Consider the following 27731-nt stretch of genomic DNA (forward strand, 5'->3'; position numbering starts at 1 on the left):
TTTAGTTCATAATTAAGAACAATGTATGCTGTTATTCACTTATTAAGTTATCATCAGTTGTGATCTCATGATTCAAAGCTACACTTGGAAAGCAAAATCAGTTTTGTGTACCTATATTACCGTCTACTAATAGATATCTAAATAATATAATACAGTGCTCAGAATTTTGATAATAGAGAAAGCATATAATTAATTTGCCTTAGGAAATAACAGATTGCAACATCCATCCTCAAATGTAGAAATGTTTCATACATTCACTGAATAGATACTTAGTGAATGAAATATAATTCTAGCCTCTGTTCTCACTTCAATCTGTTACTCATAGTCACGTCAATTTCTGTTAATCCAGATAAGATAATAAAATAATAAATACACTTTATTTGCCGGGTGTTTTAAATTTCTTTTCTTCTCCTTTTTCTTTCATTGAAGCAAAGCCCCATTGGGTTCAACTCATAAAGGATGTGGAAACAGCCGTGGAGGACAGTCTTTATTGGGAATGTAGGGCGAGTGGCAAGCCCAAGCCCTCCTACCGATGGCTGAAAAATGGAGCAGCCTTAGTGCTAGAGGTAAGGTAACATGGATCGAAAATGGATTTAGAGGCCTGGTAAATCCACCCTTTCCTCACTTCATGTTTAGTAGATGCTTTCTTTAGTCCCTAGTACCAAAATAAACTGTTGAGTTTACACACTTTCCTTTACTTCTAAGCAGTGGTAGAGGAGGAAAAATATCAAATCAAGTACCCAGTCTGCCAGTGAGGAGAGCTTTTCAGCATGGCATTTCACTGGGAAGAAGTCCTGGTATGAATTTAGTCTGTAAAGTAATCTACTGTTTTTTTGGTATTGAAATTAGAGAAGGCCTTACTTTAATCAAATTTAGGATATAATTTCCTTTTCCTGTTTGACAACTTGGTATGGCCTCTGGAGAATGAATGTATCTATTACTTGGTTACCTTGTTACATAAGTACTTATTTTCTCCATCACTCTCATTCTCAAGCCATGTAATTTTTGCCCTTTTTTTGTATACTAAGTCAATTATGTTCTTTCAATTTCCATACATAACCTTTCGTTCTACCTAGAAACTCTGGTAAATACATGTGTTTCCCAGAAACCTTTCTAATCCACAGATTTTATAATGTTTTAACTTGCATGATTTGAAAAAACATAGTAAAACATTTCCAACTGATGGGATAAAATCAACCTCATACATTTTTTAAAGTCACGGTACATTTTAAGAAACTTTAACTGTAGGGGAAAAAGTAAAATGGTTTCATATTTTACCTCTTGCTTTGTTATCTATTTTATGATATACTTCTGGACTGAAGGATGTTAATTCGTACTTCTACTGTGTGACTATTATGTAAATTAGTCTTTCACATTTAAAATAAGGAAAAGGTTAAATTTCAAGCCAGCCTGTCTAATATTCTCAGAAAATGTAGGAAGTTTGTGTATGAGTGAAATGATAGTTCATTTTATTCTAAAGTGATATGTTTGTTTATATGAAAGACATTTTTATTATCGTCTAGGAGAGAATACAGATAGAAAATGGTGCCCTTACAATATCAAACCTAAGTGTGACTGATTCTGGCATGTTCCAATGCATAGCAGAAAACAAACATGGCCTTGTCTATTCCAGTGCTGAGCTCAAAGTTGTTGGTAAGACTGATTTTCTCTGTTCTCCTCTTAATTTTTTGTCTTAAATCCTTGATTGTTTCCAGAAGCAGTAATGTTTACTTTTCACATTAGGTTCCTACATCTAATAATATCTACAGTATTACAGCATGATCATTCAGTTTCTAATCAAGGCATACCTTTTAACAGTTTCTAAGGAAAAACAGCAATTATGGCCAGAATTGAGGACCAAGGGTTAAGTAAATCTACAGTAGGAATCAAATATTGGCATAAGATATCCTTATCCACCTCCAATATTACCAACTAAGCAAAGCCTTTTAGGAGAATAAGTGATTTTGGTGTTCTCTGTTGCCGGTCCCTAATAGCAAATACCAAAATCTGAATCAATCATATTTGATTCAAAAAGAGTTGCCTTTGCCTTTAGTGACTCTGTTAGAAGCATGACACATTGGATACATTGAGGCTTTCATTGTCCAAGGTCCACTGCTTGAAATCATAGATGATCTTCTTCTTGTACTTTAGGTATAGGAGAAAAAGAAAATTTTCTGTCATGTTTAAAGCAATTGTCCAGAAGAACATTTACATTGCAAATGATTGAAAATCCAAGCAAAATGCCATAGCATAGTATAGCATAGCACAAATGAATGGAAGGAAGGGAGGGAGGGAGGAGGAGCAGGAGGGCTTGTTCATCTGTCCATGTTATTAAAATGGAGGATTTGGATTTCAGCATAATTTGGTCCAGCGTTCAAATATCATCACCATTATCAGGTTCTATATGATGTTTCCCAACAAATTGAATTTATTACCACAGTCATTCCGGTGGAAGAAAGACGGCTGTCTTAATTGCTCAAAGGGAAATCAAAGTGTTGCATGCCATTGGCCCCATATAGCCTGATTTGGGTTAATACTTGTTTCTGAACCAGTCCATATGGTCAGCAAGTGATAAGGCCCTGCATGATTTAAGTCAGTGTTTCTCAACCAGGGACAATTTTGCCCTGAGGGAAATTTAGAAATGTCTGGAGATATTTTTGGTTGGTGTGGGAGGTAGAGGACCAGTATGTGGTATTCGCATCTTGTGGCTGAAGGACAGATAGGCTGCTAAATATCCTACAGTGCACAAAGTAGCTTCTCACAAAAAATAATTATCCAGCCCAAAATGTTATATGTCAAGAGTGATTGAAAAACCCTGGTTTAATGGGAAGTAACTCTCTCATCTCTAGTGCCTGGCAGTTAGAAATGCATCATCTGTACCAGGAGGACTGATGCCTGAAGGGATGATCAACTGAAAATCTGGCTGCTGTTATCCATGACAGAGAAGTAGTATATTATGACAAAAAGAGGGAGGAGTTTGCATATAAGTCTTAACTTGAAGGACTGCAATTCTATTGTAATAAATTAACCTAATGAGCTATAGTTTATCAGTCTTTAAATTGGGTGGAACCCTACTCAATATACTGTGTGGGATTGTTGTGTGTGAAAAAGTACAAGGTGCGTAAACAAAAGATTGTATTCAAATATAAACAAGTTTTTATTTTAACAAAAGTCACTCTTTTAGGATTTTAACTTTTAAGGCCAGCAACCTCTGGATGCCATGTTTTCTTTACCACAATCAAATATATAATTACATAATATGATTCACTCTAAGATTTCCACTGATCAAATAAATAAATTATATTCACTGGGATTTGCCAAAAGACACAGCGTTAGCTATTTGGGAAATGCACTAGGTTTTTAACGTTTTTCACATTTACAGTAAAAGGAAGAGTGATTTTTTAAAATTAACATACCCTTTCATTCAAATGATACAATATTATGTATCTTAAATGTTCAAATGTTGCTTCAGGATTAAGATCCCATGAATTATTAGCAAACGTAGTATTTTCTGCACATTATTATATTTCATGCAGTATTATAGCATTTAAAATAATATGTGCATAATATTATTTTTTCCCAGTTTGGAAGTTCAACCTAACAGTTTGAACATTTTATCATAGCACTTGATACATGCATATGTATAAGAATATTAATTCAGTGCTTAGCCTCTGTTCTCAAAGCTTTTGCTGAGCTTTGTTGAATGCTAGGGACTGTACCAAGTGCTATGTCCTAAAGGTTAGCAAGAGAGACAACGCCATTCCTGTCTTCGCGGAGCTAACATTTAAAAACATTCTATACCAAATGTTTTCCTTTTATTTAATAAATGCATGATTGAGCTACTTTAAATCTTCACCATAAGCTAAAAATTTCTGTATAAAGTAATTGTCTCATGATTTAGACTTGCTAGAAAACATAATAGCATGAATTATCCTGTGTGTGGCACACAGTAAGCCAAGTAAATCAAGCACCGACACCCTGAATGTAAAGAAAACTTTTAAAACTGTAGAAATGGGCCTTTAAAATTGACAAGAAATTTTGTAAATGATCCACTTCTCCTTCTCTCCTTTCTCGCTTTTCAGCTTCTGCTCCGGATTTTTCAAAGAATCCAATGAAGAAGTTGGTTCAGGTGCAGGTGGGCAGCCTGGTCAGCTTGGATTGTAAACCCAGAGCCTCCCCAAGGGCACGCTCTTCCTGGAAGAAGGGGGACGTGAGCGTGCAGGAGCATGAAAGGTATTCTGATGTCCATAAAAGTGGTCATTTACTTTCCTCTCACTTTCCATGCTGATGTCAACATAGGTTTTAAATATGAAATGAAACAAAATAGCATTTCAGTAGCATGTGAGATCTTTAAGAAGTAAAATAGTGGTATTTTTGTTCTTTAATACCTTTGTAAGAGTATTCAGTTTTTTGAAATCTAAACACAGAAAATATATCTAAGTTCTTCCCACGTAGAATACTTTCTTTTAACAAGAATTTTCTTCCTGAATCACTGGGAAGACTCAACCAGAATGATGAAGGAATGTCGGTCCCAGAAGCAGACCCATATCCCAGGACAAAGAAGAGAAGGATATATAATAACAGCACATGCCAAAGAAATACAAATATTGCTGTCATCCTGTACTCAAATAATCTTGCACTATTGGTATTTAGTTTTAGCAAAGGCATCCCTGATTTCCTGGTTATAATTATAACATTGAGATGAAGAAGCAGGATGGGCTTAGTGAAAAGCACAGATTCTGGAGCTAGACCACTTGGTTTCAAATCTTCATTTTTGCCTTTACTTGCTCAATGCTGTGACCTAATCTTACTGTGCCTCATTCCCTTATTTGTTAGTGGGAATGATAATAGTTCATGCCTAATGTCAAGAATTGTTATGTGGATGAAGTATATAAATATTAATAAAGCTCTTAGGTAAACACCTGCCAGAAAGTAAGCATATGTATTGGTTATTACTGCTGCTTATCTATTATAAATTTACTCTTTATTTATTTATTATTTATTATTACAATTTATTGAGTATTTATTGCCAGGGATTATGCTCAGAGCTTGTGATAGGCAGAATAATTGGCCCCAAAGCATCCCTCTCCTTATCCTGGAAAACTGTTACTATGTTATATTACGTGGCAAAAGGTAATTAAATTTGCAGGTAGAATTAAGGATGGAACTGAAGTCATATCAGTTGACTTTAAAATAAGGAGATTATCCTGGAGTATCTGGGTGGGCCCAAAGTAGTCACCTGAGCCCTTAAGAGAGGAAGAGGAAGGTGGAAGGATTGGTCAGAGAGCTGTGATAATCACAGAAGGGGCAGGAGAGACCTGAAGCCTGAGAAAGACCCTGATGAGTGTTGCTGGCTGTGAAGATGGGGGAAGGTGCCAGCAGTAAAGGAAACAGGGACTTCGGTTCCATGACCACAAGAGGCTGAATTCCACCAGCAACCTGAATGAGCACAAAATGATTCCAGATTCAGAAGGAACACAGCCCTTCTGAATCTTGATTTTAGCACAGTGAGACATATACTGGACTTCTGACCTCCAGAACTGTAAGAGAACCAATTGATGTTGTTTTAGGCCATCAGGTTTGTGGTCATTTATAACAGCAATAGGAAACTTAACACAGAACACTGCGTGAATTATCACCTTGAAATATTTCTGCAGGTAATGAGAAAATGGAAACTTAGTGGAATTAATTTGTCTGAAGTCACATAGCCAGGATTGGGAGCCATTCTGTTTGACTCTAGGACATAACCACTGAGCTTTATCAGAGCCACATTTTGTACAGGGAGCCCAGAATCTTTGAGGTGGTCTCAGCCGTTGAAGTCATAGAGTCCAAATTATTACTTTGGAAATGAAAGGAAAACAAACAATAATACCTTAGGCCAAGAAATGTGGATTTGCTTTTCTAAAATCACAGCATCAGATGGCACATGACCAGGTTGCACGGCTTTTAGATTATAGGCCCAAAGTTATATTTAGACAAGTTGGTTACAACAGCACAATCTGTAGTTCCTCCAGTATTTAACCAAAGATACCTTCATTAAAAGGCAGACACAGCAGGATGACAAGATAAAATTGTGAACTGAGTGGTTTGACACAAACCAGCCAAATGCTAGGCTGCACAGAATAGATTTCTGGAACAGGAGGTTAATTAGTGATTTGCAGTTTAATTTTGTAAGCCAGTTTAAACAACTACGGGCTTGTGGCACAAACTAGTTAATTTTGGCTATGCTGGAAGTTAACTCTTCATATGGAACTGCTGACATTTTTATTTTCAAAAATTTTTTAATTGATTCAATAATATACATGAATTAAATAGAGATTATTTCCCATGGACATCAATGCTTTGTACAATACTAAATCAACTTGTCGCACAGTAGCAAATATAGTAGGTAGAGGCTTTTAATCTTAATTTTTAAAGGGGATAAAAGGATTAAGAGATTTAGCTAGAGATACACAAGGAGAGATTTATATCCACATTGTATAGTGATGGTGCTGGTAAAAATGTATAAGTTCCAGGATCTAACCTGGAATTTCTGATTTAGCCACTTAATACTTTAACCTATACTCAATACAAGTACAGATTTGTGGCACAAGCTATTTAATTTTGACTATGCTGGAAGTTAACTCTTTCTTTATAACTGCTGACATTTTTGTGTTCAAAGATTTTTTAACACAATTTAGTGTCATTAGATCAGCTATGTAATACCTCTGAATCTTCGTTTCCTCTTCCATAATATAGAGATAATATATCCTTCCTTACATAGTCACCGTAAAATCAGGATTTAGCCTGATATTTGTACATATACATATACTGATCTCTAAGAATGAGATCATGTTGTAAATAAAATTTTGAAAGTAAAAGTGGCTGAAAAAGAATTTTTTTGTGTCTGTTCATTGGTTGGTTAGTCACTATGAAGGCTGACAATCAAGGCTACCTGGACTCTCCATTCAGAAGGAATGCAGGCGCTGCTGTCTTGCTGTTCCATCACTCTCAACTCGTGGAACAAAACCACTGTTTTAGCGCTAGCCTCCCAGTGACATCCCAGGCAACATCAAGGAGGAAGGAAGAAGTAAGAATGTACTTCCTTCTGTTTAAGAGTCTTCCCAGAAGTCCTATACAACACTCTTCCTTATACCATACTAATCAGAAATTCATTCCCTGGCCACATTTAACTGCAAGAGAAACTGAGAAATACAGGTGGTTTTGTTTTGTTTTGTTTTGTTATTGTTTTGTTTGTTTGTTTTCTGGATGGGAATGCACCCAATAAAAAAATTGAAAGTGTGTTTTTAAGGAGAGAAAGGAAAATAATTGCTAACCCAGCAGTGTCTCATGGTAATAATAGTTAGTTCTCTCTCCCTTTCAAGCCTCCTGACACTCTGCTTTGTATGACATATTTCTAATATCTCCCCTATAGATCATAAGCATTCATATATGAAGATATCTGTAAAAAGAGGGAACATATTTAAAAGAGGGTCCATAGTGTTCCAATCCTCCTTAGATCTGTGGTTTGAATTTTGTTTTTATCATTTTGAACAGCAAAAATCACTGATGAGCCAGGGCCTTGATACTTAGGGAGAAGCCTGCTAGAAGCAATTATGGAACAAGTTGCAGACTTGAACCTCCTCCAAGTCCATGGGAAATCAGAGTGGCCACAGCCATCACTTGGCAATGAAAGCCCCGGATCTTTCCCTCTTGACTTGGTCTGCAGGCTTCAGCCAAATCAGAAAAACATGTTAAATGGTAGATTTATTGTGGTTGTTAGATCATGGACTGTTACAACTTTTAAAATGCGGATTCAATCTTATTTGAAGGAGAAATGAATTCATTGGTGCATTCAAGCATATAAGACAATTTTTTGTTGGGATATTTGTGACAAAATTTGAAATGTATTTGATTTTTAGTTTTTTTAAGAGGCTAATTTGGACTTGTCGATGAATAAGAAACTTACGATAAAGATGAAAGCTTTCTCTAGCCTAACACTGGCAGCAAATACATTTTGATTAAGCTAATATCCTGTATATGTGTCATTCAAGGTCTAAATCAGAAAACAAACAAAGGATTAAATACTTTTCTTAAGCACTGAATAAACTGAGGCTGGGTACAGTGGCTCATGCCTGTAACCCCAGCACTTTGGGAGGCCAAGGTGGGCGGATCACCTGAGGTCGGGAGTTCGAGACCAGCCCAACCAACATGGAGAAACACTGCCTCTACTAAAAATACAAAATTAGCTGGATGTGATATCACATGCCTATAATCCCAGCTACTTGGGAGGCTTGAACCTGGGAGGCAGAGGTTACGTTGAGCCGAGATTGCGCCACTGCACTCCAGCCTGGGCAACAAGAGGGAAACTCCTCCTTCCAAAAAAAAAAAAGGATTGGATAAACTGATAAATGTGCCTTCTATGTAAATCATATACTAATATGTTTGAATAATTGACCAGGCGCGGTGGCTCATGCCGGTAATCCCAGTGCTTTGGGAGGCCGAGGAGGGTGGATCACGAGGTCAGGAGATGAAGACCATTCTGGCTAACACAGTGAAACCCCACCTCTACTAAGAAATACAAAAAAAAATTAGCTGGACATGATGGTGGGCGACTGTAGTCCCAGCTACTCAGGATGCTGAGGCAGGAGAATGATGTGAACCTGGGAGGCAGACCTTGCAGTGAGCCGAGACTCCAGTCTGGACAACAGAGTGACACTCTGCCTCAAAATATCAGCACAATAACAGCTTTGCAATTATGAATCAGCGGTGATAATGTGGATCTAAGTCAGTGAGGCACCTAAATTACAGAATTGCTTTGAAGAAATGAGAGTTGTTTCTTTCAAGGATGGAGAGCATTTCAAGCTAGAGTAGTAAATGTATTACTGCCCAACAGTGGTCTTCAAAAAGCTGCTCTGAGTAGATAACAAAGGCTTATCCTGCAAAAAGTGATTCCTGGGCTCTCACAATTAAGTTCACGTTTGAAAATACCTTGAGTACCTACTATATGCTAGGCACTAAGTATTTGTTATTTATCAGATAAGTCTATGCCATTGTTTTTAGCTTTTCAGGGTACACAGACAGGTAACAGGACAGGTACAATAAAACTCAATTGGCAAAGTACAGGATGTTCAGGGATCACGTGGGAAGGCTCTATTTCCAAATTAGGGATCAGGGCAAGCTCCCTGGAGAAGGTGATGTCTGCAGCAGGACTTGAAAGATGACCAGGGTTTTTGTTGGAGAAAAGTGTTCCAGGCAGAAGGGACAGCATGTGCAAAGGTACAGAGGCCAGTCATGGTTTGGGTACTGTCTTAGTTCATTCGGGCTGCTATAACAAAATACTAGATTGGGTAATTTATAAATAATGGAAGTTTATTGCTTACAGTTCTGGAGGCTGGGAAGTCTAAGAACAAGGCACCAGTCTGGTGAGGGCTCACTCTCTGCTGCATAAATGGGGCCTTGTTGCTGCATCCTCATATGGTAGAAGGAGCAAGGCAGCTCCATTCAACCTCTTTTGCAAGGGTACTGACCTTATGCGCCTATGTCTGAATCACTTACCAAAGCCCCCTCTTCTTAATACCATCACAATGAGCATAAGGTTTCACCATGGATTTTGGAGGGACATGTTCAGATCATAGCAGGTACTTGATTAACTTATTTTTCAGTGGACCTCCATTTTAAGGTGCCATGACAGAGAGTGGGCAGAGAATTGGGCAGTAGAAGTAAGTAGGGGTCTTACTATCAATGACAGTGTACCTGAATTAAGGAGTTTGGGGTCTATTCCACAAGCAGTGGGAGGCAACAAAATAAAATCAAAGGAGAAGACATGCAGGATTAAATTTCTGTTTTAAAAAAAGAGGACCAGCAGGGTGTGGTGGCTCACGCTTGTAATCGCAGCACTTTGGGAGGCCAAGGCAAGTGGATCACTTGAGGCCAGGAGTTTGAAATCAGCCTGGCCAACATGGTGAAACCCCATCTCTACTAAAAACACAAAAATTAGCTGGGCATGGTGGCACACTTCTGTAATCACAGTTACTGGAGAGACTGAGGCATGAGAATTGCTTGAACCCAGGAGGTGGATGTTGCAGTGAACTGAGACCTTGCCATTGCACTCCAGCCTGGGCAACAGAGCAAGAACCTGTCTCAAAACAAACAAGAAAAAAAAAAAACCACTGGTACCAGCAGATGGGTTGAAGTGGTACCAAGACTGAAGGCAAGATCCCTCATTAGCAGCAATCCACCAATCTGAGCAAAAGAGTATTACAGCCTGAACTAAAGAAATGACAGTGGGAATGAAGGGAAGCCTTGGGGAGTTTGAGAAAATGTTCCGTCAACAAGACCTGTTGATTAGAGGCATGATTTGAAGAGAAGACAGGAGTCAAGGATAAATCCTAGATTTCCGGGTTAGGAATCAGGGAGCATGGCAGACCCATTCAGTGTGACAGGGAACCTTATAGAAATGGCAGAAATGAGGGCAAATAGGATAAGTACAGTTTGGGATTCGTTGAGTTTGAAGTACCTACTGAAAAACCAGCTGGATGTATCTGTGCATACAAAGGTTGACTGAATCTGGAACTTAAGAGAAAGACTCAGGTTATAGAATAGCAATTTATGTGTCATGAGCTTGGAGATGGTAGCTGAGCCATTGTAGTGGATACAATTTTCTAGGAAGCGTAGATGTCATTAAATGGTAGAGGCTGTACAGCCTGCCTCTGAAACTCTTGTACATACAAGTTATGAGTAAAGAGAACTGTGTTACAGTCTCAGTTAGTGATTTAGTGATTGATTTATTAAGTAAGTGTCAAGTCACCTGGTGCTCAACTATTCTAAACATCATAATTACTGGCATTCAGTATTGAGTAAAGGTTTTTCTTTTTCTTATTTTGGCTTTTTTTGTTTGTTATATATTGGTATTATCCAATCCAATATTGGGTAAAGTTATTCTGCTTTTTTTCTCCCTGCAGCAAGAAACATTTTTGAATAAACAAAAATTTCCTGCCCTTTTCCAGTATTCAATAGTATTTCACTAGGTGTCAATGTTTTTTGCTGTTTCATTCATTCATTCACTTAAATCCACCTATTTCCAAAAAAAGACAAATCAAAACTGTATGTTTTGTCTCTTTTAAGGAAACTAACATTGAAAAAGACCCTTGAGAATGTGAACAGGCATGGTTTGTGAGAAAGAGCCAGTTGGCATATTTTAAAAATTGTTTAACTTATCTCTATCACTTAGTGGTATTTAAAACATAGTAGCTAATTAGTTTTTTAAATGGAGTCCTTCATATCCGGAGCTCCTCATTTGAATGCTATTGCTTACTAACTAGCTAAATATTCTTATTGCATAACCCACGTCAGAAGAAAGTAAAACGGAATGGCTCATTGCTTCTAATTAAACTACAATTAAAATTATTTCAGATGTTTTTGATGCAGCATTAATACTATCAACAAATTAAATGCCTTTTAGAGAAAGAGTAAAGTTGTTTTTTTTTTTTTTTCCCAAACTTGAATAACTATAATCTGGGCAATGTTTTCAAAGGTATTACCCAATCTTAATGTATTTCCTGCACATAGATAAAAGTTGGCATTAAAATGCAGTAAGCATTATATGCTCTATTATTCAATTTATATGACATTTTTGAAAAAGGAGCAGTTTTAGAGAAAAAAATAGTGATCACTGCTTGCCAGAGGCTGGGAGTGGGTATAGAGGTTGACTCTCAGGGACATAGAAGGATTTTTGGGGTGAGGGTCCTGCTGTAGCCCATGATTGTGAGAGATGACATGACTGCATTCATCTGTTAAAATGCACAGAACTATGCATCTGAAAAAGGTGTTGCTGAGACCAGCTTGGTCGGGGAGACACTAACCCTGCAGCGCTAGAGGAATTAAAGACACATACACAGAAACATAGAGGTATGAAGTGGGAAATATCAGGGGTCTCACAGCCTTCAGAGCTGAGAGCCCCAAACAGAGATTTACCAACGTATTTATTAACAGCAAACCAGTCATTAGCATTGTTGCCGTAGATATATGTATAACTAAAAGTATCCCTTATGGGAAACGAAGGGATGGGCGGAATTAAAGGAATAGGTTGGGCTAGTTAACTGCAGCAGGAGCATGTCCCTAAGGCACAGATCGCTCATGCTATTGTTTGTGGCTTAAGAATGCCTTTAAGCGGTTTTTCCCCCTGGGCAGGCCAGGTGTTCCTTGCCCTCGTACCCTTAAACCCACAACCTTCCATCTTGGCCATTAGGGCCATTATGAACATGTTACAGTGCTGCAGAGATTTTGTTTATGGCCAGTTTTGGGGCCAGTTTATGGCCAGATTTCGGGGAGCCTGTTCCCAACAAGGCGTATCATACCGTATTTAAATTATGCCTTAATTGTAAAAGCTATATGCAATTTTACATTCATCTCCACCCTGATCAAGTAGTTCCATATAGGAGTTTAAAAGCTCAAGAAATGCTCTTAACTGATCACCTTTGCCATTTATGAAACACAGAGTCATGTGATGATGGTATTTACAAACAGAATCTAAACTTTTGCAAATAACCAGGATGATTCTTTCAGAGCCAAGACCTCTTAGCATTTCTGTCATTGCCACTCCTAGTGGCCACAGCCTCACTTTGATAAAGATGTGTCTAGAAACGCTGTCACTATCCAACAGATCTGTTTTAGGTGGCACTTCCCCTTGGCTCAAGCTTTTAAATGGAGAACAGGGATTCCTTTGCCAAAGGAATGTATCTGTCTCCATCTCTAACACTACCTGGCTCCTCTCCTCACAGTGTAGTACACTTTTCTTCATACTGTTCAAAACGCTGCTCCCATCTCTCTCAGCCTTCCACTGTCCCCTTCATCCAAAAAGCCTGACTTTATTTTAATCTTCCCCTTCATCCGTGGTCTACCCATCAAAACAGTTGTTCCCTCACAACTGCCAGGTAGGTGTGCAAGCTCAGTGAGTTTCAGTGAATCTACCCTCAGATACAGAGCTGAGATCTCAGTGAGTCTTTGGCTCCTGTATCTTACTTTAATCTGTAACTGTTGAACCTTGAAGCACAGGGAGAATTTTATTTCATATGTGGATGCCATCACTTTTAACAACCAGATAGATTGATGTCCCGCCTCCTGCCTGGAAGGAAGGTACTCCATGTTGTTTACTAATTTATCATATTGCTATTTTTCACTGGGTATTATGTCCATCTCTGGGAATACATAGATGAATAAGAGACATCAAGGAGCCATCAAAAAGCCCATAGTCTGTTGAGAATGTGGATAACTAAACCATCAGTTACAGTGGAATAGACTATATGATTAAGGTGACCATGGAAGTTATTCTACAAACTGGGACATTTTAGAAGGGAAAGGGGGCACTGTTAGTAATGACCTCCAAGACAACACATGTAAACTAGGATTGGCTGAGCATCCTGGACATTGCCATCCTGCCTCTAGTTAAGGTGTTTATAGAGACTGTTGCCAACTGGTCTTTTAAACCAGTAAGAATCACAGAGAAGAGATGCTGTCTCAGCCCTGGGAAGCAGAAGAGCAGCTCCATAAGTGCAGACATCTCAAAGGAAGGGATGTAAAATGCAGCAAAGCAAAAGAGTGGGGAACATGCTGTCCAAACAGAAAGGATTGCACAGGCAAGAAGCAAAACTGGGTATTTATTCCTTTATTCCAGTTGTGTCAGTGGCAAAGTTCACATATGATCATGAAAATAAGAAAACTCGGCTTGAGTTCTTCCACGGATGGAAAACCATTCCTCTTCTTCAAAGGAGGTGAACATTGGAGGTAGACCTCTTCTCTTAAAGGGATGATTGAGATGTCTGGGTAAATAAGCAAGAGTTCTAGACAGTAGAGAGCAGCTGCCTTCCTGACCTGGCTTCCCCAACCCATACCTCCATTTCTCATATGCTTTCAGCTGGAAAAAGAAAAGGAATGAGGTCCTTTACCAGTAATCCCCATACCCTGTGAGAAGATTAAGCTGATTTCAGAGCAAAGATAATCAGGAGATGAGTCAATGAAATCCCAGAGTTTGGGTTAGGGATGGGGCTCATGGTGTAATAAGCACCTCCTCTCTCCAATACCCTACCCTCCACCACCAGCACATACCTACAAATCTTCCCCTATAACCACCAGACAGCTTCCGTTTCTGTGTGGGTATTTGTATCATTATTTACAAGAATTATTTATGCCTAATTGGCATGCAGTATATGAATTGCTGTGTGCATTATTCACTGTGTCAGGTGAAGTTAAATGTATGCTTTATTTGCTCCTTTAATTTTAGCATATGGAAAGGGCAAAGCATGGAAGTCAGAAAGATGTGGGTCAGATCTTGGCTGTGTCACTTGCCACCTATGGGGTGTTAGACAAGTTACATAATTCCTGAGCCTTGGCTTCCTTACTGGAAAATGAGGCCAGGAATCCTTAAACAGAGTTAGTCAGCCTCGTAGGTGGCATTTGTGTGGCACACGCTCTTAGTGAGGGATGAGTTAAAGAAATTGGTTTCCCTGATAGGCATAGAAACCCAAGGTTTCCTGTGGACAAATTATTTCCAACTTTGTCCCTGCCTCATTTCTCTCACATTCTGGGGGACCCCCCTTTTAAAATCTTAGTGGATTGCAAAGATTGAAATAATGTGTGTAAATTATCTGCTATAATGACTTCTCTGTGGATGCTCAGAAAAAGGTCTCTGATGCTGTTAATATGACTTTCATGTATTTATTTATCTACTTATGTATTTACTTACTTAATTGTAGGTTCAGAGGGCAAATGTGCAGGTTTTTTACAAGGGCACAATGTGTAGTGCTGGGGTTTGGGCCTCTATTGAACGTATCACCCAAATATAGTGAACATGGTGCCCTGTGAAAGCATGGTTTTTCAATCCTGGTCTCCCTGCTTTCCTCCCCACTTCTGGAGTTCCCAAGATCTGTTGTTTCCATATTTATGTCCGTGTGTACCCACTGTTTAGCTCCCACTTTATAAGGGTGAACGTGTGGTTTTTTGATTTTGTGTTTCTACGTTAATTTACTTACAATAATGGCCTCCATCTGCATCCTTGTGGCTGCAAATGACATGATTTCATTCTGTTTTATGACTGCATAATATTCCATTCTGTATATGTACCGTATTTTCTTTATCCAATACACTGTTCATGGGCAACTAGGTTGATTCCATGACTTTACTCTTGGGAATAGTGCTGTGATAAACATAGGAGTACAGGTGATTTTTTATTAGAATGATTTATTTTCCATTGGGTAGATACCCAGAAGTGGGATTGCTGAGTTGGATGGTAGTTATGTTGTTAGTTCTTTGAAAATTCTCCATGCTGTTTTCCATAAGAATTGGACTAATTTACATTCCCACTAACAGTATGTGTGTTCCCTTTTCTGTGTACCCTCACCAACGTCTGTTATGTCTTGACTTTCTAATATAGCCATTCTGACTGGTGTGAGATGGTATCTCATTGTGGTTTTAATTTGAATTTCTCTGAGAATTAGTGATGTTGAGCATTTTTTCATGTTTGTTTGCTGCTAGTATGTCTTCTTTATTATTTCTTAACTGTTTTCATCATGTTACTCAGATGCCTTAAGTGTAATAAGTCTGAGCTGACAAGAAAGGTAAGTACAGACCTTTCTTTTTTAGAACAATCAACTGAATTCCACATTACTTAAACCTTCTTAAGTAAATTCCACCCAAATATTATTTTAAACAGATTGCTGACACATGGTCTCTAAAATCATATCAACTAAATTTTGCAGATAACCCTGCAGTTCTTAGATCCATATTTCAAATTTGGTCTTTATGGATTATAGAAGTTAAGGCCACCTTAAAATCTATTTTGTCAGTGTTGTGATTTTGATAGGGGAATGTAGGTTAATGAATCTGAATGTGCTGGGGATTTGAATCTACTTCAAGCCAGTTCATTGTTAGAACTGGACAAATAATTCATATCCTTGCCCAATATAAATGTTTTATTTACAGGAAGTAACTACCTATACCATATTATTTTGGTCATACAGCATTTCTCACTCAGGCCCAAAAATCCCACATGCATTTAACCATAGACCAATCTCTATTCTGTTTCCCTGCTCTCACTTGAAATTCAAAGAAAAAAATATTAACACAATCATAGAAATGCCCGATATCATTACATGGTACTTTTGCATTTTTTCTTCTAATATTTTTAAGATGGGGGAAAAAGGAGCTTTCTCTAGAAGTAAGAATATTGACTGTTTTAACAAAATCAAGATGCAGTACAAGAGTTCATATGTCATTACCTTTTGAATAATATTGAAAAGAAAGGAGAAGAGAAAGAAGCAGAATTCTCCTTGCATTCTGTATTTATAGTCTTGCAGTTTTCTCTGGCTGGAATATCTTTTCTTCTCAACCTAGAAAACCCTTACATATCAGTCAAGGTCCAGCTTTATTGTTACTTGCTATGGGAAGCCTTTCTGGAGCTGAATAGGCAAGATAATTGCTCTTTCTTCTGTTTTACCCTTTTGGTTTCTTTATATATTCAATAGTATCACTTAACACAGTGTATTATGTCTGTTTGTGTAGAAGACCATCTCACCTGTGTTCTTGCAAAGCCTTCTCCTTATCACTCTTTGTACCCTCAGCCTCTGCTCTGTACATCTTTGTTCATTTCAACTTTCATTTAGTCATCAAATATTTATTTAACATCTTCTGTTCCCATTAACTTTTGCTGCATAACAAATCACTCTAAAACTTTTTTTTTTTTTTTTTTTTTTTTTTGAGAGAGACAGGATCTCGCTGTGTCATCCAGACTGGAGTACAATGGCATGCATGATCATAACTCATTGCAGCCTCCAACTCCTGGGCTCACATGTGTCTCCTGCCTCAGCCTCCAGAGTGGCTGGGACTACAGGCATGCACCACCACACCTTGCTAATTTATATATATTTTTTTTTTAGAGATGGGGTCTCAGTGTGTTACCCAGGCTAGTCTTAAACTCCTGGCCCCAAGCACTCCTCCTACTTCTGCCTCCTAAAGTTCTAGGATTACAGGCATGAGGCACCATGTGCTCTGCTAAAACATTGTAATGGTGTAAAGCAACAATCATTTTATCATCTCTCAAGGTTTCCATGGGTCAGACATTCCGGCAGAGATTGGTTAACAAGGCAGTATTTGCTCAGTGTGTCTCCTGTGGCTGCAGTGGGATGGGGGCTGGAGACAGCAGCTGGAAGATAGGTGTACATTACACTCTCTCCTCTCATAAAGCTCAAGGCCTCTGCTTGTGGTCTCTCTGCATGGGCGATTATGGGCTTCCTATGCTATCATGGCCTCAGCAAGAGTCATAATGCCTACCTAGGGCAGCTAAAGGCATTAAGAGTGAATGTTCAAGCTAGAAAGGTGGAAGCTGAATTGCCGAGGCTCTGAAGACACTATCACTCTCCCTGCATTCCACTGGTGACCAGTGAGTCACAAGCTATCCAAATTCAAAGGGCGAGAAGTTAGACTTTACTTTTTCCCTTCGATTTTATTAAGGTATACTTGACAAGTAAAAATTACATATATTTAAGGAGCACGAGGTAATATTTTGATATATGTATACACTGTGAAGTCAGTACCACAATCAAGCTAATTAACGTATCATATCTGTCACCCCACATAGTTGCCATTTGTGTGTGTGTGTGTGTGTGTGTGTATTGAGAACACTTAAGCTCAGCACTCTTAGCAATTTCAAGTACATAATACAGTGCAATTAACTATAATTCCCATGCTGTATACTAGAGCTCCAGAGCTTACTCAGTCTGCATAACGGAACCTTTGTCCTTTGACCAGCATTTCTCCATCTCCCCCATCCTCCAGCTCCAGGCAATCACCATTCTACTTTTTTTTTTTTTTCAACTGTAAAACATTCCACATATAAGTGAGATCATACAGTATTTTCCTTTCTATGTCTGGTTTACTTCATTTCACATAATGTCCTCTAGGTTCGTCTATGTTGTGACAAATAGCAGAATCTCCTTCTTTTGTAAGGCTGAATAATATTCTGTTTACATATGCACCACATTTTCTTTAGTCATCCATCAATGAACCTTTTAATGGGAGAGTGGCAAGGATTTAGTGGGGCAAGAGAGTTGAGAAATACTGTGTTCACCTTTTGGAAATGCAATCTGGAACACCTACCACATGCCCTGCCATGTGTAAGACTCTGAAGATACCACAGTGAATTAAGACAGACATGGTCTCTTCTTCATGGAGCTTGCATAAGGAACAGAAAGAATATAAATAAGTGGAAAAGATAAATTTTTTTTAGCCATAAAGAAAAAGAAAGTATCATTATATGGTACATTTCAAGAAAGGCCTTGTGGGGTGGGCTCAGTGGCTCACACCTATAATCCTAGCAATTTGGGAGACCAAGGCAGTAGGATCACTTGAGGCCAGGAGTTCAAGGCCAGCTTGGGCAACAGAGTGAGACTCATTTTGCAAAAAGTGTGAAAAATTACCCAGGCATGGTGGTGCACACTGGTGGTTTCAGCTATTTAGGAGGCTGAGGCAGAAGGATGGCTTGAACCCATGAATTGGAGGTTGCAGTGAGCTGTGATCATGCTGCTGCACTCCAATCTGGATGACAGAACGAGGTGGAGATTTGGTTTAGGGTCACAGTAGTGGAAACTGAGAAAAAAAGACTGTGTATTCTTGAGGTAGATCTGGATGAATTTGTACTTATGACATAATATTTCCTACCTAATGATCACATTTTATGTTTGTTGTACATGGATTATACAGCTCCCAACTTGACCTTTAGACTATGTCTAAAAGATTAGGAATAATTCTTACTCATACTTGTATTTTCCAAAACACTTACTGCATTTTAAGTACTCCACAAATATTTGTTGAAGTGCATTTCACTCTTTCTTGGACAGCTTCCCATGTCTTAAAAGTACTTATAATTTTCCAATTTAATTTATTGCAACTATTTCTTAGAAATGTAAAAAATTGATTTTTTTATAGATTTCTACTTGAGGCTTTCTATTAAAAAATATGGAGTGTGCTGTATTTTAGTATGTTCTTCCCCCTCCCCGAAGCCCTTCATGGAAACAGGTGAGTGGATGGATGGATGATAGATGGATGGATGGACGTCAAATGAGATGTCCAGTGAAGCACCGTTTCCCTTACACTTCTGTGAAAGAGAAATGAAAATGCAGATTGGTAATGATGATTTCTGCCTCCTGTATTCTGATCCCTGGAGAGGACTTACTCATAATTTGTGATCCATTATACAAAGTCTATAGAATTATTACACTGAGGTGAATTTCTCTGCCTCTCTCAGAACAATTCATTTTTTATTTTGACCTATTTTCCACTTCATGATCTTATTTGTGTATTTTACAATTCTGTCTTAATGCAGATTTCATTGCTAGAGTAGTATTTATGGGAAGATGAGAGTATCTCAACCTTTTTGAGTCTGAAATTCTAAAAAATGTATATAATTGAGGTGGAATATATAAATATCCTGTTTTGGAAAATAAGAGATTATTTTCTAACCTTTTACATTCAAATACTAAAAAAAGAAACACCTTTAGCTTAAAGATTATTTTAAACACATGTTTTCCTAGTATTTATGAATTTACTTGAGAAAACAATAGTATTTCAAAGTTTAGTAAAATCTTGTTTTTTTTAGTTTAGATAATTTTATAAACTTATACTTTATTGTATTTTTTACTTCTTTATTACTCTAGCCTACTTTTAATAACTTTATATCTTCTAGTCTATTTCATTTACTTATATCATGTCATATTTCACAAAGAATTTGAGACAGTTTATCAAGTAATACACAAACTGAACGCTGAGGAGAAAAAATATGCCAGTGTTCCAGTTGCCTAGAATGTAAGTTTCTTAAGAACAGCATAAATCCTCACCAGGGAATCTTTACTGCTTATGACAGAGCCAGGTCTGTGTTGTAAATTTAATAAATATTTGTGGAATGAATGTATGAAATTAGTTTACAAAATATATACCAACTTAGTTGAGATCCACAATTTTCGCTGAGAGCTTTGTGGTAACAAATGAACAGAGAAAAATACTGTTAATTAACAATCCACAGCATCTGTAAGATGAAATAAAACCGTTTGATAAGGAGATACACAACTCTTCCTAGCCAAGAAATGTTATGTGCGTGTCCAAATCCAGTGGATGCCCACAGAGAGAACACTGAGTAATGCAGTACTTATACTCCTCGTACTTAAAGTCAAATACAATCAATTTTAAAGGTTAATTCTTTTACTGTTCACAACTTAAGGGTAACTTTGAATATTAACACTCAAGACTCTTGAGGAATACATAGGCCACATTTCTTTTAGCTCACTTTCCATGAATATTATTTCTCACCATATCTCATTATTTCTCACGTATGTTTGTACAAGTTTGGAGTAGATGTTATTTCAAGGTTATGCTCAGAATCAAGAACCTGAGATACAGAGAAGGTGCTGCAGTACAAATGAAGAGTCAGATGCTTAAATGAGTCCATTGAACTAGCACTAAAGTTTTGTTACCTTATGAAAGGTGTGTTGGCCCACCAGAACCTGCACTTGACTAGTTGGTGATAAACTGTCTGTTTGGAGGAGGGACAAGAATGTTCAGGTTGTCAGGACTGAGATGTTACTGGGAAAGCAAATTGAAGCCCTCTCTATTGTATGAACAAATGTGTGACTCAAGACCCAGGTTCTTGAGCAACATTATCGTTTTGTTTTACTGCTAGATAATTTGTAAGGAACCCATCATCAAATGTACATGGTCATCATAAAAGAAAACGTCAGTGAAGCATTTCTAGAAAGGCTAGCACTGAAGCTGCTAAGTCAAAGAGGTTGCAAACCTACTTCTGCGTCATTGGATGAATCAAATTGCTAGCAGAGGTTCTTAACCTGAGGCCATGTATCTTAGATGATCTGATCCCCTCCTCAGTTGTGTGAAACCTGTTGTTTTGTTTTGTTTTGTTTTGTTTTTGTGTGTGTGTATACATATGTTCTACAGAGAGGTTTCCCAGATTTTTCAAGTACTCAAAGAACCTTGTGTCCTAGAAAGGTTAAAAACACTGTGTAATGGCTGGGCGCAGTGGCTCACGCCTGTAATCCCAGCACTTTGGGAGGCCGAGGCGGGCGGATCACGAGGTCAGGAGATCGAGACTATCCTAGCTAACACAGTGAAACCCCGTCTGTACTAAAAATACAAAAAAAATTAGGCGGGTGTGGTGTCGGGCTCCTGTAGTCCCAGCTACTCAGGAGACTGAGGAAGGAGAATGGCGTGAACCCAGGAGGCGGAGTTTGAGGGCAAGACTCCGTCTCAAAAAAAAAAAAAACATGTGTAAAGTTGTAAATGAACCACTTAAATATTGATGGATATTAATAAAAGTGGATGACTTTGGAATTGGGATAAAAGGGCAAAACTGTTATATCTTGCAAGAACTCAACAGCAGGGCAGGGTGTTAGTTGGACCACTCTTGATCTGTGATAAAACCTTGTCCTCTCTACATAGAAGATTATTTCTGAACTCTGCATATTTGTTGAGACAACAAATATTTATCAAAAAAAACTACTATGTACAAAGCACCAACATTTCATAATTTGTATCCTTTAAGGGTTTGTGAACTCTAGCTGAGAATTAAGTTAAGAATATTACAAACAGTTATTAGCTAAGATGCACAACCTGACTTAAGAATGTATAGGAAACTGGCTCCAGAAATCTTGGCAGCAAGCATTGTACCATCTTGTTGGGGCAAGTGCTGGGCTGAGTGAACTGACTATTATTTTTGTCTTTTTGTTGTAAATCAGAGTCTGAAGAGGGAGAGTCCAGTGGACATACCTTAGAACATTTTCTCTCAAAGTGCAGTCCCTATATCAGCAGCACCAGTATCACCTGAGAATGTGTTAAAAATGCAAATCCTTATGCCCCATCCCACACCTAATCTGATGGTGGGCCCACTAGATAGCTGGTACACAGTAAAGTTTGAAAAATACTGACTTATATGTCTAGCCCATGGCTAGGACAGGACAAAGCACCATGATTCATAGCCCTACCAAGACTGCATTCAATAGGGGCAGAGAATTCCTCAAGGAAAATCAATGTTAGTTGCCAAAGAATGAGGAATCCATTCTGGACAGCCAAAAAATATTCAGCACCCTCTACATACCTTGAGGTGATGAACTTCCCCTTATGCATAAAATGCAGGTATCTTGCACTTTGACGTCAGTGTGGAATGACTTCCATTCCAGGACTTCTAAGTCTCTAAGTAGAAGGACAATCATTGGAGTAACATTTGGATCTTTCTGTAATGACTCTCCAGAGAAAGTGTCTGTCTCCTCAATTTCTGTAGAAGACCCTGACACTCTAGCTCAACTTTTCCCCTTCTTTCTCTATGGTGTTTGCTGCACATAGAGAGTGGGTGTATTTTGCTGTTCTCTTTACCATGCAATAATGGTGCTTGCCCTGAGGTTGTCTTGTCTGCCTGGGCCAGGAAGGTTAAACCTGCCTAATTCTGGAGTGAAATAGGTTAAGCCTGCCTAATTCTGGAGTGAAATATCAGGAAACCATTGTTGCTCATCTAAGCAGTTTTGTATCAGCTTTATCTGTAATACAACTAATAAAGCCAACATTTTTATTTTCCCTGATTAGACTCATATATCTCTCTCTCTGAGGCATAGAAGAATAGTGCCAAGTATCAGGGACCTTTGAACCTTAATGATTATCCCCTTTGAAATTTTCTTTTAATACATAAGACATCAAATAATCATTTGTCTCATTTGTCTGTTTTCCTTTGTTTGTGTTACTACTTCATACATCTGAGTATTTCTAATTTTTCCAAAGACTCCTTTGAATAAGAATGCAAATGTTTCAGATGGGAGTATTGCCCGGGCCTTATGAATTACTGAGATGATAGTTGTATATAATCATTTAGCCTGGAAATCCCATTAAAGGGGTCTTTTCTTCTATAGGTTTGAGTCCATTTTAGTAGGAAAAACTATTCAGTCATTGTCATAAAAGTGATTTTAGCTCTAAATATACTTGTCATGTTAATATGCATTTAGAAACATTTTATAAAAGTGAAAATGTTCCTTTATTATTGACTTTCCACGTATGAATATGTGGACCTGTTAAATGATATGAATTCATTATGTTTCTCTAGGTTCTAGAGTGGAGTCAAGGTCCATCTTCTCTAGGTGTCTGTTCCATAGAATGTGTATGTTCAACAAAATCACAGAGCTGCTTGTTATTAGCCTGGTACTTACTCAAAGTTAGGATAATTAACTGCTGATCTCCTCCGTTCTGCTACTCCTTTCCTTGGAAATTTCCTAACCAATAAATCACTATACTAACACTGTTGAATTCATAACACGAAAGCCCAAAATAGGATAGGTAGAAGAATAAAAGTGCTAATACTATTTTCCTAAATACTGTTTGCAGGTTATCTTTGAACTCAAGGGGGAGTAGTTATTTCACCAATAATGTGGGGGTGAGAGCAGTTGTAAATGAGAACATACACAATTGTAAATGAGAACATATACTGTATGCTCTTTTTCTCTCATGTTTATTTTCTCATACATTTCCATCAATGTATATTTGCTTTTCTTAACTGTCATTATTTATCCTGTAATACATGCATTGTGAGTACTTTTGTCTTACATCTAATTGTAAGCTTCCATCTCTTATAATATGTACTCAGAAAGTACCATATAAAATAGCCTTGTTATTTTCTACACAGCAGTTTAATCATTACGATCTCATGTGATCGCATCTCCCCTGAGATATGCTTCCTCAGAAAATGTAGAGTTGCCGTGTGTTTGTTAAAATTCAAGTTGAATAAATTACCGTAATGATCAGAAGAATATAGGCAGGGAAAAACAATATTTTCAGAAATCCTGCTTTGACTTCCATAATACTTCATACTTTCTCCATTCTAAAACACAGCATTATTATGGATGCTTAAATGTCATCATAAAGTACAGGTTAATGTTGCCTAGACAACAGTATACTTTATGAATAAACAAGGTCTTTTAACAGTCATAAATTTAATGCCCTCACTGAATTACAGCATGAACCATTAGAGCAGCTTAGAGCAATTACATTTACTTATCCCAAGCTAACCATAGATTGCACAAAGTTAAATGAAATAATTAACCTCCTACTACAAAAGGAAGGACCAATAAAAAGGTACACATAAAGATGTATTATTAAAACTGATCAAGGAGTTAAAATGTCGCTGTGATTTAAATTGCACATTTCCCTAAGCAAACTGGAGTACTGCATTCCTGAATGTTAATTTCATAAATTGTTATTTAACATTTTGTGCCAAGACAAGAGTCACTCTTCGTTATCTACATTTTCAGCTCTACCCATTTGCAGATAAACCTGTTCTCAGAAAACTTAGAATGCAATTTCGTTTATAGTGAAGTGGTATAAAATTTTCGCTTTGAATCTCTGTAGGGAAGCGTGGGTTATTGAAGGTTTTCTGTTGAGAAACAATTAAACTCCATTCATTTACTGAATATTGTTTATTTTTATGTTGTGTGAATGCCCTGTGGGCCTCGTAGAACTTACTGGAAGAACCAATTTAGGAAGAAAATATCCAATTAGTTCAAATTTTTACAATATACACAGAGTTTGCATTCTTTGAGAGTCCATATGTTTGCTTTGAAGTCTGTCTGTGATTCTAAAGGTGTTAGGTTTTGCCTTTGAAACATTATCATTTAACATGGGCATGATTTGCTTGACTTGAAGTTTGCTAGATGAAAGTTACTAAACCTAATACACAAGGATTTCTAGTTCTTCCTCTGTTCCTAGCACTTCTGTATTTGTAGTGGAAAGTTAGCTGTTAAACTAATTCATTGCATAGTAGAAGATACTGAAATTACCTACCTCTGTTTTGTAGTTTCCAAATCAGAAACTCTCAGTTTAAGTTCAATAATGTTCAGTTAACAAGAAGCATTTTTACTTTAAGACTTACTAATCATAGAAGTGGTAGATCCACAACTTCTTGAAGCTTCCCATTCTGTCTCTAACCTATAATTTAGGGCAGATTAATTTGCCTTATTATTTAAATATCTTCCCAACCTTTTGATGTAATCTGCCAGCTTCTGGTCTTTGCATATTAAAATTCTCCATCACATCTGCATTTTCTTTTTGATAACAATGATAGGTAAAATTTATTGAGCAACACTACAGATCAAGTATCATTCTCTTTGGGTGTCATGGCCCCAAAATTTTACTGATGGGATTAGCAATCAGATGGGTTGGGAGCATGGGTCTTGATCGTGCTCTCTGTTTCCTCCAAGACTTCTCTGACAGATTCCTCTCTCACTCTTTTTTTCCATCCCATTATCTTCAGTCCCTTGCTGTCTGTTGACTTATTCTCTAACAAGTGCAAGCGTATTCTCAATTCTCTTATCCTGGGAAAGGCATTTCTAAATTCTCTGTATTCAGTCTTCTATTGCCTTATCTTTTTTGCTACATATATGTAAATAATGTGTCTACATATGTGTACATAGTATTTCCTTGGTATCTACCAGAGCCCCATGGATACTCAAGCCCCTTACACGAAATAGCTTGGCATTTGCATACAACCTATGCATATCCTCCCATATACTTTAAATAGTCTTAATACCTACTACTATGTAAGTGCTGTATAAACAGTTGTTATACTGTATTTTTCTGTCATTTGTACTTTTTTATTGCTGTATTGTTATCTGTTTATTTTCAAATATATTCTGTCTCTGGTTGATTGAATCTACTGAATCTGCAGATGCAGAACCCACAGATATGGAGGGCTAGCTATATATATATATGTGTGTGTGTGTGTGTGTGTGTGTGTGTTTATATATATATATATCCAATTAGTTCACACATAAGTGTGTGTGTGTTTGTATTAGTCTGCACACTTTCTGAATCTATTTCCTTATTATTTATAAGGTGTCAGTGCCTTACAACCCAGCTTCACTAATCCAAACTCCTCTACAGTGACTCTCTAACAGCATACCGTCATTTATTCATTCAACAAGTTTTATTTTTGAATGTCTGCTCTGTGCTAGGCACTTTTCAGGGGTCTACAAATTTAGTGGTGAGTGAGCTAGATATTATCCTTGCCTCCAGAGAGCACACAGTCTACTGGAGGAGAAAAATATTAGTCAAATAAGCACACAAATATATAGTTGGACAGTTGATGGGTGCTATGAAGAAAGCACAGATAATATTTTGATCAAAGACAGGAAAACCAAATCCAACTCATGGTTTCAGGAAAGTAAGTGAAGTCTGAAGGATGAATACAGGTCAACCAGAGGGAGGAAATAGTTGTTATGAAGACCTTGAGACAAAAAGAAGCATAAAAGCCATTAAAAGAAGGCTTGTGTGATTGGAGAAAAGCAAGCAAGGGAAAGAATTCATGAAGCCATATGAAGTTAGAGAGAAGCAGAGGTCCTGATGTGAGGATATGGTTCAGGCTTAGGATATAGTCTGTATCTCCCAGGCAATGTGACACCAAAGAGTGGGTTCTAAGCGAGGTTTGCCTGGACAAGTGGAGGGAGGAGGGCAGGATCACATGATCAGATTGACATGTCTTTAAGTTTTTTCTCCAGGTTTCTTAAAACTTCCAGTCTTCATATCATAAATTTTCATTTATTTTTACTTCTCTGCAGGGTTTCTTCTTCAAGTTATTATTACATACTCATTGGGAAAATCTTCATTGTCAGATAGGCTAAGATATAAAGAGATGTTTTTAAGTTATTTGATTATCTCTTCCAGTAAAGTTATGGGAGGCATTTCACACCCAAAAAAATGCATTACAACCCTCAGGGTCCCATGAGGAGAATCAGATATGTCCCTTTTTGTTTTGTTTTTAGTTCCTAGGAAAGTTCTTGGAATGTTTTACCTTTCTCTGTAGTTCCTCAAGTTGGCATGCAGTGCCATGGGTCCCTGATGAGCTTTCTAGGTCATTGCCTCCAAACCTTTTTATTTTAAATATACCTTAACACAGTTTTTAAAAAAATCATATGCACAACAAACCGCAATAGATAGCTCTACCCAGGATCATGAACTTGTGTGCTAGCTCTAATTCCACCATGATTTTCTCACTGAAGAAAGTATAACCAGGATGAAAGTGAAAGTGAAAAAGAGACTATGAAGGAATATATACATAAAGTGTTAGGTGGCAGTCTCCTGTAGTCTACTGGAGGAGAAAAATATTGTGGATATATATACATATACACATGTATATATACACACACATGCATATATAAATAAAACAGAAAATCTATATCTTGTACATTTTTTATACAGAAACTCTTGTAGTAACATTTTTGAGACACACCTAAAATTTTGCAATAAACATTTTTACAGATTGAGATCCTTCATTCTAGTCTAATGTCTTCAGTATTTTTCCTATTGACTCAACTGAATGGCCCAGAATTTGGAGGCATTTAGTTACCACAGTTTGCATATATGATGCCATGCTGATACTGGGGTTGCAAATATTTTTAGGAAGTTTACCATCCATTTTCACTCATGTATCAAAAATAGGAGCCATAAAAGATAAAGACACTCAAGTGTTAAATGCATTATGTGGATAGTAATTATTTTAGGAATTCAAAGAAAGGGAATATAATTATGAGGAGACAAATTAGGGCAATAAAGATACAGTGATCAGACTAATGACAGGTTAATCCCATCTCATTTTTTTTCTTAATTCAAATGACACCACTTCTGAGAGGCTTTTCTAATGCACCCCATCCTAGAAACCCTTC

General features: G+C 37.6%; 1 protein-coding gene across 1 annotated transcript in view; it reads left to right on the forward strand.

Annotated features, from left to right (window-relative positions):
* The window catches only part of CNTN3 (contactin 3), a 340350-nt gene that overhangs the window by 240975 nt on the left and 71644 nt on the right, over window positions 1-27731 (forward strand). Inside the window, exons 9-11 of the mRNA XM_017864604.1 lie at window positions 430-566; window positions 1524-1653; window positions 4083-4233. Coding sequence (XP_017720093.1) covers window positions 430-566; window positions 1524-1653; window positions 4083-4233 — 418 coding nt within the window. The remainder of the gene's footprint in view (window positions 1-429; window positions 567-1523; window positions 1654-4082; window positions 4234-27731) is intronic.

The sequence above is a fragment of the Rhinopithecus bieti genome, unplaced genomic scaffold, assembly GCF_001698545.2.
Source record: "Rhinopithecus bieti isolate Rb0 unplaced genomic scaffold, ASM169854v2 scaffold_76550, whole genome shotgun sequence".
NCBI lineage: Eukaryota > Metazoa > Chordata > Mammalia > Primates > Cercopithecidae > Rhinopithecus > Rhinopithecus bieti.